Raw genomic sequence first — 13,596 nt, 5'->3', positions numbered from 1 at the left:
CCGTAATAGGTGAAGCAGCTTATGTCACTCTTCTTTAATCCATCTACATAGGCCAGATTGAGTACTCAATACCAGACCTTAACAAATAAACTCTGGCCTACACTTGGGTGCAAAAGGAAAAGGTAAAATTGTAAACACACACCTGCATCTTTTATTCTTGATTTCTTGATCCAAAGGCAAGAGATACTCAGGCTTGACTGCAATGTTCCTTAGAACTGAGATCTGTGGAAAACAATGATATATTAACAATGTTACGTTAATTAATTTCATGACTTGGAGTATAACTTTTCTGCTACTGGTACCACATTTTTCAGGAGCTGGCTGTGCAGTGGCAGAGTTAGATTGATTTTTGCCATCAAAATTTACATGCTGCACTCCATAGCTGCTCTGTCTCCTAACCAGCGCTCAGCCCTCTTACAGGTTGTCCTCTCCTGTCTGTCAGACTAAGGCACTGCCCCCACTGGTTGATACCCCCAGATGCTATTACCTGGACAGAAGCCCAAACCGACTTCTCTTTGGCTTATTTACTCGGAGGAGCAGACCGTGTGGCTGCCTGTGTGTGTCGTGTATGTCTGTGTAAATTAAGGTTTCTATTCAAAATTTTCACAATGCTTAAAGATGTAAAGTAATTCTAAAATATCAAAAGGTTTTTATAACCAGAAAACTCTACCTGGTATAAAATTAATTCTAATTGTAACAATCCATTACTGAAACATACTGGCATCCCAGTATTAATATATTTAGTATGTTTTTCATTTCCAAATTGAAATAATAATAAACATTGTTCTGTTGGAATGTATCTGTGCCTAGGTTGGTGTGGGCATTCCTTTTACTACCATCTAAGATGAACTCATCAGAAACAGAAGTTAAAATTTTTTCCTATTTTAATAAATGCACTTTGAAAAATAGATAAAAATATCACTACTTAGTATTAGATTGGGAAAAATTCTCATAGAGAAGATATGTAACCCCTTATATCACATGCAACTAAAATTTTAAAGTCATGTTTTGAGAAGAAAGTATGGCAATAGAAAATAGAAGAACAAACCATTAGTTCAAAAGTATTCACTTGACTGGAAACCTAGAATTACTGAGTTAAATGCTTCCTTTTGGGGTTTACCAAGCATACTTTTTCAGAATTCTAAATTACTTCCATTCTCTATATATGATAAAACTAGCTTATCACACAGAGCCATTCTAAAGACAAACAGCAGAACAGATACATTCTGTCTTAAGGCAGGATTTTCTTTTCTGATCAATAAACAATTATAAAACCTTCATCATGTGCTTATAGAAGCCATTAACAATGCTGAATATTTTAGAATCAGAAGAGTCTTCAGGAAACCTTGCATCATTTCCAAAATTACATTCCAGAGTACTTGTTCTGCAAAATATTCTAGGGAAAAATAGTGATGGTGATGGTAGAGGAGTTATATGGTTGAATATGTTTGGGAAGCTGCAAATTATATCTCTTGGCAATTTATAAAGCATGTTAGTATATTAAAACTAAAAATTTATGTAGAGGAGAGTGTTAGACATTTAAAAACCAAAGTTTAACAAAATATTTTCCAAAATAATCTGCCTTCAAAACAACCTGTGGTGATGCTTATATACCCCAAATCTATTTTTCAAACAGATTTGGCCAATGTCTTACTCAGTGAGTCCCAACTTCTAAGTCAGGACAATTATAAGTTGTGGGAAGTCTTCCACTGTTAGTGTTAAAAAAAAAAAAAGAAGGCTGTGAATAATTTACCTTAAAATAAACACAAGTAAAGTAGATTTAGGGTTTTCCCCTCATTTTCATTTCTATATTATTTCATTTCTATATCTTAATCTGAAGAGAAAGGAATGAAGTTACATCTAAATTGTAAATTGTGCACAGTCTTCCAATCATTCATTGGCATGGCTGAGAGACGGTTTTGCAGTACAGAATACTGACAGTCCTCTGTGTTAAGCCAAAATTGAAAACCTCTGGTTCCAATACCTAGCTTAATGGTCTAAGAGTAAACTATATTTCATGTGCAAACAGTTATATACTTCTAAGAAATGTGTATGGTATACAAACATTATTGCTGGCAATTATAAAAACTGCAAGAAAATTTGATAGTCTCTGGAAAGACGTACAAGGCAAAGGGATAAGCAAAATAACTCCTTTGTCTGAGAAAACCTAAACCAGAATGATCTGACATTACCTGAGGGAATACTAATGAAATTTTAACTGGTGTTTACAATTAATTTGAGGTGTTGCTGAACTTTTAATCTTTCCTTAGTGTTTTCTAAAGTTTCCTGGTAGTCAATACTGAATTTCCAAGGCATTCCTCTTAGAGTTCTTCTTCAGAAAATATTGCTTTTACTATGTCAACAACATTTATACTATTCTGAATATGAATAGTACAAATCTTGTTCAAAATCAGTGTTTTATTTGTTTTAAACAAAAATGGAAATGTTCTACATTTTGAAATTTAATGATTTTTTTTTTTCTGGTAAAGTGAAAACTGGGCTTCCTGGGCTCTTATTAAACATACACAGGTGTGCGCGCGCGCACACACACACACACACACACACACACACACACACACACTAATCTATAGACATGGATTAGTTTGTTTGATACTTGTGTGTGTGTGATAGTATTCATTTCTGTATATAGATGTGGATAGTCTCTTTTTTTGCCTCTTCCTGTCTTGGCCTATATATACCACCATAAGCTAGAACCAGGATATTTAAATAGCAATTAGCTTATCTAAGTCTAATTTAAATAACCAGACTCTTATCTATAGTTGAGTAACTGTATTTGTATGTTAAGAGTTAGGGGTCAGATTAAGGCTTAGATGTTTGCTATCAAACCTTGCTACAAAATATATTGTTAAAACATTTGTTGAGTAAATGAGAAAAAAAATCAATAAATCAAGCAGTTGGTTTCTTTTTGATCCAAATAAACAAACAAAAAAGGAAAAAACTAATAACACTTTAATCTCTTTTCATTTAATTTATTCCTCATTACACTGATTAAAAGGTAAGAAAATTGGCACTAAAGTTATACTAATTAATATGAAATAGGAGACCTTCAAGATAGGGGAGGAGTAAGACATGGAGATCACCTTTCTCTCCACAAATACATCAAAAATACACCTACAAGTGGCACAACTCCTACAGAACACCTACTGAATGCTGGCAGAAGAGCACAGACTTGCAAAAAGGGAAGAAAAACCCCACATACCTGGGTAGGGCAAAAGAAAAAACAGAGACAAAAGAATAGGGATGGGACCTACCCCATTGGGAGGGAGCTGTGAAGGAGGAAAAGTTTCCACACACTAGAAGCCCCTTTGTGGGCGGAGACTGCAGGTGGCGGAGGAGGGAAGCTTCAGAGCTGCAGAGGAGAGCGCAGCAACAGGGGAGCAGAGGGCAAAGTGGAAAGAGCCCTGCACAGAGGAGCAGTGCTGACCAGCACTCACCAGCCTGAGACATTTGTCTGCTCACCCACTGGGGCGGGTGGGGGCTGGGAGCTGAGGCTCAGGCTTCAGAGGCTGGATCCCAGGGAGAGGACAGAGGTTGGCTGTGTGAACACAGCCTGAAGGGGGCTAGTGCGCCACAACTTGCTGGGAGGGAGGGTGGGAAAAAGTCTGGACCTATGGAAGAGGCAAGAGACCACTGTTTCGGGGCACTTGAAGGGAAGGGTTCCTGTTCCATGTGCCCACAGGTGACAGAAGACCTAAGTGAGCTCCAGAGATGGAAATGAGCTGTGGCTATCATCTAGGACCCCAGAGGTGGGCAGAGACTGCTACTGCTGCTGCCGCTGCCACCAAGGATCCTGGCTGCAAGCGCAGGTCACCACCTACACCCTCCCAGGAGCCTGTGCAGCACGCCACTGCCAGGGTCCCGCTATCCAGGGTCAACTTCCCCAGGAGAACACACGGTGCAACTCAGGTTGTTGCAACGTCATGCCAGCCTCTGCCACCATAGGCACGCCCCGCATTCCAATTGTGACTACTGTACCCCTCTCTCTCCCCAGCCTGAGTGAGCAAGGGAGCCCTGATGAGCTGCTACTTTAACCCCCTCCTGTCTGGGCAGGGAACAGACACCAAAGGGCAGCCTACCTGCAGAGGCAGGGCCAAAACCAAAGCTGAGCCACAAAAGCTATGTGAACAAAGAAGAGAAAGGAAAACTTCTCTGTGCAGCTTCAGGAGCAGTGAACTAAATCCCCACATCAGCTTGATAAACCCTGCATGTGTGGAATACCTGAATAGACAATAAGTGGTCCCAAAATTGAGGTGGTGGACTTTGGGGGCAACTGTATACTTGGGGTTTGCTTTCTAAGGTTGATTCGGTTTGGTTTTATGTTTATCTTAGTTTAGTTTTTAGTGATTGTTTTTATTTGTGGGTTTGTTTATTCGTTTGGTTGCTCTCTTCCTTTTCTTTTCACTTTTTGTGTGTGTGTATATGTTTCTTTGTGTGATGTTGTCTGTTCAGTTTTGCTTTTACCATTTGCCTTGGGGTTGTCTGTTCTTTTTTTCTTCTTCTTCTTCCTTTTCTTCCAAGCCATGTGGCTGGCAGGGTCTTAGTGCTGCAGCCGGGTGTTGGGCCTGAGACTCTGAGGTGGGAGAGCCGAGCACAGGACGTTGGACCACCAGAGACCTCCTGGGCCCATGTAATATTAATCGGTGAGAGCTCTCCCAGAGATATCTGCCTCAACACTAATAAGACCCAGCTCTACCCAACAGCCAGCAAGCTCCAGTGCCGGACACCCCATGCCAAACAACTAGAAAAACAGGAACACAACCCCACCCATTAGAAGAGAGGCTGCCTAAAGTCATACTAAGTTCACAAACACCCCAAAACACACCACTGGATGCAGCCCGGCCCAGCAGAGGGACAAGATCCAGCCCCACCCACCAGAGCACAGGAACCAGTCCCCCTCACCAGGAAGCCTACACAGGCCACTGAACCAACCTCACCCACTGGGGGCAGACACCAACACCAGACGTAAGAGAAACTAGGAAGCTGCAGCCTGCAAAAAGGAGACCCCAAACAAAGTAAGTTAAACAAAACGAGAAGACAGAGAAATATGCAGCAGATGAAGGAGCAAGGTAAATATCCACCAGACCAAACAAATGAAGAGGAAATAGGCAGTCTACCTGAAAAAGAATTCAGAGTAATGATAGTAAAGATTATCCAAAAACTCGGAAGTAGAATGGAGAAAATACAAAAAATGTTTAACAAGGACCCAAAAAAACTAAAGAGCAAACAAACAATGATGAACAACAAAATGAATGAAATTAAAAATACTCTAGAAGGAATCAATATCAGAATAACTGAGGCACAAGAACAGATAAGTGACCTGGAAGATAGAATAGTGGAACTAACTGCCACAGAGCAGGATAAAAACAAAAACGAATGAAAAGAATTGAGGACAGCCTCAGAGACCTCTGGGACAACATTAAATGCACCAACATTCGAACTATAGGGATCCCAAAAGTATAAGAGAAAAACAAGGGTGTGAAAAAGAGAAGAGATTTAAAGACATTATACTTGAAAATTTCGCTAACATACAAAAGAAAATAGTCAAACAAGTCCAGGAAGCACAGAGAGTCCCATACAGGATAAACCCAAGGAGAAACATGTCAAGACACATATTAATCAAACTATCAAAAATTAAATACAAAGAACAAATATTAAAAGCAGCAAGGGAAAAGCAACAAATAACATACAAAGGAATCAGCTGATCTTTCAGCAGAAATTCTGCAAGCCAGAGGGGAGTGTCAGGACATATTTAAAGTGATGAAAGGGAAAAACCTACAACCAAGATTACTCTACCCAGCAAGGATCTCATTCAGATTTGATGGAGAAATTAAAACCTTTACAGAAAAGAAAAGCTAACAGAATTCAGCACCACCCAACCAGCTTTACAACAAATGCCAAAGGAACTTCTCTAAGCAGGAAACACAACAGAAGGAAAAGACCTATAGTAACAAAACCAAAACAATTGAAAAAATGGTAATAGGAACATACATATTGATAATCACCTTGAATGTAAAGGGATTAAATGCTCCAACCAAAAGACACAGACTGGCTGAATGGACAGAAAAACAAGATTCATATATATGCTGTCTACAAAAGACTCACTCGAGACCTAGGGACACATACAGACTGAAAGTGAGGGGATGGAAAAAGATATTCCATGCAAATGGAAATCAAAAGAAATCTGGAATAGCAATATTCATATCAGACAAAACAGACTTTAAAAGAAAGACTATTACAAGAGACAAAGAAGGACGCTACATGATCAAGTGATCAATACAAGAAGAAGATATAACAATTGTAAATATTTATGCACCCAACATAGGAGCACCTCAATACATAAGGCAAATGCTAACAGCCATGAAAGGGGAAATTGACAGTAATGTAATTATAGTAGGGGACTTTAACACCCCACTTTCATCAATGGACAGATCAACCAAAATGAAAATAAATAAGCAAACACAAGGTTTAAACAATACATTAAACAAAATGGACTTAACTGATATTTATAAGACATTTCATCCAAAAACAACTGAATACTCTTTCTTCTCAAGTGCACAAGGAATATTCTCCAGGATAGATCATATCTTGGGTCACAAGTCAAGCCTTGGTAAATTTAAGAAAATTGAAATCGTATCAAGTATCTTTTCTGACCACAATGCTATGAGACTAGATATCAATTACAGGAAAAAATCTGTAAAAAACACAAAGGCATGGAGGTTAAACAATACATTACTAAATAACCAAGAGATTGCTGAAGAAATCAAAGAAGAAATCAAAAAATACCTAGAAACAAATGACAATGAAAACATGATGACTCAAAACTTATGGGATACAGCCAAAGCAGTTCTACGAGGGAAGTTCATAGCAATACAATCCTACCTTAAGAAACATCTCAAATAAACAACCTAAACTTACACCTAAAGCAATTAGAGAAAGAAGAACAAAAAACCCCCCAAAGCTAGCAGAAGGAAAGAAATCATAAAGATCAGATCAGAAATAAATGAAAAAGAAATGAAGAAAATGATGGCAAAGAACAACAGAACTAAAAGCTGGTTCTTTAAGAAGATAAACAAAATTGATAAACCATTAGCCAGACTCATCAAGAAAAAAAAGGAAGACTCAAATCAACAGAATTAGAAATGAAAAAAGAGAAGTAACAACTGACACTGCAGAAATACAAAGGATCATGAGAGACTGCTACAAGCAACTATATGCCAATAAAATGGACAACCTTAAAGAAATGGACAAATTCTTAGTAAAGCACAACCTTCCGAGACTGAACCAGGAAGAAATAGAAAATATAAACAGACCAATCACAAGCACTCAAATTGAAACTAAGATTAAAAATCTTCTAAGAAACAAAAGCCCAAGACCAGATGGCTTCACAGGTGAATTCTAAAAAACATTTAGAGGAGAGCTAACACCTATGCTTCTCAAACTCTTCCAAAATATAGCAGAGGGAGGAACATTCCCATATTCATTCTAGGAGGCCACCATCACCCTGATACCAAAACCAAACAAAGATGTCACAAAAAAAGAAAACTATAGGCCAATATCACTGATGAACATAGATGCAAAACTCCTTAACAAAATACTAGCAAACAGAATCCACCAGCACATTAAAAGGATCATACACCATGATCAAGTGAGGTTTATCCCAAGAATGAAAGGATTCTTCAATATACACAAATCAATCAATGTGATACACCATATTAATAAATTGAAGGATAAAAACTATATGATCATCTCAACAGATGCAGAAAAAGCCTCTGACAAAATTCAATACCCATTTATGATAAAAACTCTCCAGAATGTGGGCATAAAAAGAACCTACCTAACATAATAAAGGCCATATATGACAAACCCACAGCAAACATCATTCTCAATGGTGAAAAACTGAAACCATTTCCCCTAAGATCAGGAACAGGACAAGGGTGCCAACCCTCACCACTCTTATTCAACATAGTTTTGAACTTTTAGCGACAGTGATGAGAGAAGAAAAAGAAATAAAAGGAATCCAAATTGGAAAAGAAGGCGTAAAATTGTCACTCTTTGCAGATGACCTGATAGTATGCATAGAGAATCCTAAAGGTGCTACCAGAAAACTACTAGAGCTATTAAATGAATTTAGTAAAGTAGCAGGATACAAAATTAATGCACAGAAATCTCTCATGTTCCTATACACTAGTGATAAAAAATCTGAAAGAGAAATTAAGGAAACACTCCCATTTACCATTGCAACAGAAAGAATAAAACACCTAGGAATAAACCTACCTAAGGAGACAGACGACCTGTATGCAGAAACCTATAAGACACTGATGAAAGAAATCAAAGGTGATACAAACAGATGGAGACATAGTCCATGTTCTTGGATTGGAAGAATCAATACTGTGGAAATGACTATACTACCCAAAGCAGTCTACAGATTCAATGCAATTCCTATCAAACTACCAAGGGCATTTTTCACAGAACTAGAATAAATAATTTCACAATTTGTATGGAAACACAGAAGACCCCAAATAGCCAAAGCATGCATGAGAAAGAAAAACAGAGCTGGAGGAATCAGGCTCCCTGACTTCTGACTATACTACAAAGCCACAGGAATCAACACAGTATGGTACTGGCACAAAAAAAGAAATATAGATCAATGCAACAGGATCGAAAGCCCAGAGATAAACCCATGCCCATATGGTCACCTTATCTTTGACAAAGGAGGCAAGAATATACAATGGAGAAAAGACAGTCTCTTCAATAAGTGGTGCTGGGAAAACTGGACAGCTACATGTAAAAGAATGAAATTAGAACACTCCCTAACACCATACAAAAAAATAAACTCAAAATGGATTAAAGACCTAAATGTAAGGCCAGACACTATAAAACTCTTAGAGCAAAACATAGGCAGAGTACTCTATGACATAAATCATAGCAAGATCCTTTTTGACCCACCTCCTATAGAAATAGAAATAAAAACCAAAATAAACAAATGGGATCTAATGAAACTTTAAAGCTTTTGCACAGCAAAGGAAACCATAAACAAGATGAAAAGACAACCCTCAGAATGGGAGAAAATATTTGCGAATGAAGCAACTGACAAAGGATTAATCTCCAAAATATACAAGCAGCTCATGCAGCTCAATATCAAAACAAGCAAACAACCCAATCCAAAAATGGGCAGAAGACCTAAACTGTCATTTCTCCAACGAAGATATACAGATTGCCAACAAACACATAAAAGAATGCTCAACATCACTAATCATTAGAGAAATGCAAATCAAAACCACAATGAGGTATCACCTCACACTGTTCAGAATGGCCATCATCAAAAAATCTACAAACAATAAATACTGGAGAGAGTGTGGAGAAATGGGAACCCTCTTGCCCTGTTGGTGGGAATGTAAATTGATATAGCCACTATGGAGAAAAGTATGGAGGTTCCTTAAAAACCTAAAAATAGAGCTACCATATGACCCAGCAATCCCACTACTGGGCATATACTCTGAGAAAACCATAATTCAAAAAGAGTCATGTACCACAATGTTCACTGCAGATCTATTTTACAACAGCCAGGACATGAAGCAACCTAATTGTCCATCGACAGATGAATGGATAAAGAAAATGTGGCACATATATACAATGGAATACTACTCAGCCATAAAAAGAAACGAAATTGAGTGATTTGTAGTGAGATGGATGGACCTAGAGTCTGTCATACAGAGTGAAGTAAGTCAGAATGAGAAAAACAAATACCGTATGCTAAGACATACATATATAGAATCTAAAAAAAAAAAAATGGTTATGAAGAAACTAGGGGCAGGACAGGAATAAAGACACAGATGTAGAGAATGGACTTGAGGAAACAGGGAGGGGGAAGGGTAAGGTGGGATGAAGTAAGAGAGTGGCATGGACATATATACACTACCAAATGTAAAATAGATAGCTAGTGGGAAGCAGCTGCATAACACAGGGAGATCGACTCAGTGCTCTGTTACCACATAGAGGGGTGGGAAAGGGGGGTGGGAGGGAGATGCAAGGGGGAGGAGATATGGGGATATATGTATGCATATAACTGATTCACTTTGTTATACAGCAACAACTAACACAACATTTTAAAGCACTTATACTCTAATAAAGATGTAAAAAAAGATATGAAATAAGCAGGTGTAGATTTTTTTTTTTTTTTTCGGTACGCGGGCCTCTCACTACTGTGGCCTCTCCCGTTGCGGAGCACAGGCTCCGGACACGCAGGCCCAGCGGCCATGGCTCACAGGTCCAGCCGCTCCGCGGCATGTGGGATCTTCCCGGACCGGGGCACGAACCCGTGTCTCCTGCATCGGCAGGCGGACTCTCAACCACTGCGCCACCAGGGAAGCCCAGGTGTAGATTTTTAATGGCAAAATTCCTTCTGAATATTTTATGCTACTAATCACCAAAAAAATTGAATTAACTGTAGACCTTTAGAAATGTATTGATCATTTCCTCTGTACAACACTTTAAAAAGTTTTTTTAAAGTTTAAAAAGTTTTTAAAGTTCATAATAATGTGACTTTGATAATTATAAAATATTTGATACATTTGAAAAATATGTATTTATATCTGTTCCAAGATATTATCTATTTTTATGATTATTCCATGGACAAAAAAAAAGAATTTTTAAGAAATATATTATCACTATTATGAGCATGCGGGACAAACATTTATATTATATTTAGATTGTAAGGTTATTTGTTCATATTTTCATTACAGGTCTTAATTGATTTAAATTTTATAAAGACTACCTGAACATCTTACATTGCTTATGAGATAATATACAGTATTAAAATGATACTTATTTATAGGTAAATTAAAAAGAAATAAAATTTTCTCATTTTTATATACTCTGATATTTTTTAAGGTACTAGAATTTTAAGATTGTCTCAATCTTAAACTGAACTTATTATTATTATGTATTTTACTATCTTTCACAGCATGCAGTCCAACTGGGACCATCTTTTCGTAGATTATAAATTCTTGCCTTAATTTGTACTTTAGTTTCTCTAATATATATCTGGATCCTACTACCTGGACCAATTAGGCTACTAAAACAAGACAACACAAAACTTATTTTGATTATTTGTTATTGTTTAACCAACTACACCAAAGCTTAGTGCTTTAAAAGAGCCACCATTGTATACTTCACGTTTTGGAGGGTCGGGAATTTGGGCAGATTTCAGCCAGGTGATTCTTCTTTTCAATGTTGCATTGTCTAGAGTCAGTGGTATTCAGCTGGCATCTGGACTGGTCTGAAAGACCCAGCTGAGCTTCACTCACATGCCTGATGCCTTGGTGGCAAGGCTAGAAGGCTGAGCATAAGTAGGGTTCTTCGTTTCTCCATACATCTTAGGGTCTCTCTCATGATCTCCTCTGCAGAATGGCTGACTATTTACAATATATGTGGTGGTTCTTAGAGACTAATTCTGAGACTAGCGTGATGCTACTTCTGCCATATTAGTCAAAGTAGTCCCAGACTAGTCCAATTTCAAAAGGAGGGGAAACAGAACCACTCCTCAAGTAGGAGAAAGAATCCTTTGTCGCTGGTATTCTTTCATAGCACCATTGCCAAAGAAAGTGATGTCTTACATTTTTAACTTTGTCTTTTTGCTGTGTATTGCAACATTTGGCTTGGGAAAATAATGAATATTTAACATAGTTTTTGTTATATATCATTTAACAATAAAACTATACATATAGATCTCAAAGTGAGGCTCTGCACACTATAAAGTATATGAAACAATTTTATGAAGATGTTGATCATTAATCAGATTGCTTTTAATAATTGTAAAATAATAGTTCCTAATTTAAAAAAAAACAGGCAACATTTTAAGTGCTTTCTATTCTTTTCTTGTTATTTAATTCTCCAATAATTTCCCAAGAATGCACTATTATAATTCTTGTTTTATAGATTAAGAAACTGAGGCACAGAAATATTGAGACAATTTCTTAAAATTACAGAGCTAGTAAATTGTATACCTGGGATTCAAATCTCATCAATCTGGTCTTAGAATTTATATTGCCTTTCTACTTATCCTTTCAAGATATAATGATTCCAAAATATTTCCACAGAAAGATTTATAAAATCTGGCAAATATAAAGAAATTACCAGGATTTTAGTATCTCCTAAGTGGCTAGTGACACAGTAACAATATCAGCAATTTATTCTCAGTGTCACTCCCTTTATAGATTATTTTGGGATTATTATGTTTTTACAAACACCCAGACAGGAGTAGGCCTCTGAGACTTTATGAATTAATCAGTTGAATGGCTGTTTAGAATTAAAATAATTCATAGTAAGGTAGGAATTGTTATATTATTTCTCCGAGCTCTATAGATGGTGAATTTATGCTGATATCCATGACACTTCTCTTTGAGTTGTTATATGTAAACAATCCTAGCTGTATGTATGTTAAACATGATTATCTTCAAGTCATAAAATATTTTTTACTTATATTTTTATTACTTATAATTTTACTTACATTGTTCATTAAGTGCAATTTTACTAGTACTATATTAGCACAACAGAAATATATTTTCAAACTGTCTTCTAAGTGTGTACTTTAATTATAAAGTCCTTCAGAAGGTAATTTCTCATTGATAGTTTGTAGAAATACGTGACCTAAGTGGAAATATCATTATTTAGAGAAAGTTAATTTCCTTGTGTATTTTATAATTTGAGAACATATAAAAATGATCTTTAAAATTCTCAGAGATGATATTTAATCTCTTTTAGAAATTAAAAAATGTTTCTGGTTAGATATAAACATCTGGGATCCAAAGACACGCAATGAACTTGAAGTCATTCTCTAATGTTCTTATTTATTTATTTTTTCGGTACGCGCAGGCTCAGCAGCCATGGCTCACGGGCCCAGCCGCCCCACGGCATGTGGGATCTTCCCGTACCGGGGCACGAACCCATGTCCCCTGCATCGGCAGGCAGAGTCTCAACCACTGAGCCACCAGGGAAGCCCCTAATATTCTTATTTCTTACAAAGCTGTTTTGGCATTTGGAGGATAATCTAAGCAGAAAAGAAAAGCATAGGAATTCAATGAAGTCATTGATTAGTATTCATCCAAGTCATTACAGAAGTAGTTCTAGACCTTCTGAATGTGAATTCCTATATATATATACACATATATATATATATATGTGTGTGTATATATATATATATATATATATATATATATATATATATGAGATACCCATTCTGAAATAACTCAGATATCTAGTTTGTTGTAGGGAATCATGCTTATTGCAGAAAATCTTAAGTAGGACTCTTCTGACTTGTGTCAAGGAAAAAAGGAATACATTAAGGAGCCTTCTCTAAATATTCACAGAACACACTAGCTTGATAAAATCCTTATAAGACATGTTGTTTAGCAACCTTTTAAAAGTTGTTTAATCTAACATCTCCCAAACTCATTTCCTAAAACTTACATTTTAAGCAAAATCTCCTGATGCCCTGATTATTAACAAACACTTTAGGAAATACTACCTTAAAATATAATTTCTGTAAGTATTTCAGGACCTTCTTGTGTATTTGGG

General features: G+C 36.8%; 1 protein-coding gene across 1 annotated transcript in view; it reads right to left on the bottom strand.

Annotated features, from left to right (window-relative positions):
* The window catches only part of LOC307185561 (uncharacterized protein), a 189,224-nt gene that overhangs the window by 123,269 nt on the left and 52,359 nt on the right, over nt 1-13,596 (bottom strand). The window contains exon 2 of the mRNA XM_079919855.1: nt 143-222. Within this exon, the coding sequence (XP_079775981.1) occupies nt 143-222 (80 nt within the window). The remainder of the gene's footprint in view (nt 1-142; nt 223-13,596) is intronic.

This window comes from Stenella coeruleoalba (assembly GCF_951394435.1).
Source record: "Stenella coeruleoalba genome assembly, chromosome: 4".
In the NCBI taxonomy this organism is placed as follows: domain Eukaryota; kingdom Metazoa; phylum Chordata; class Mammalia; order Artiodactyla; family Delphinidae; genus Stenella; species Stenella coeruleoalba.
Note: the sequence above shows the minus strand (reverse complement) of the source record. Positions and strands in the feature narration are given on the sequence as shown.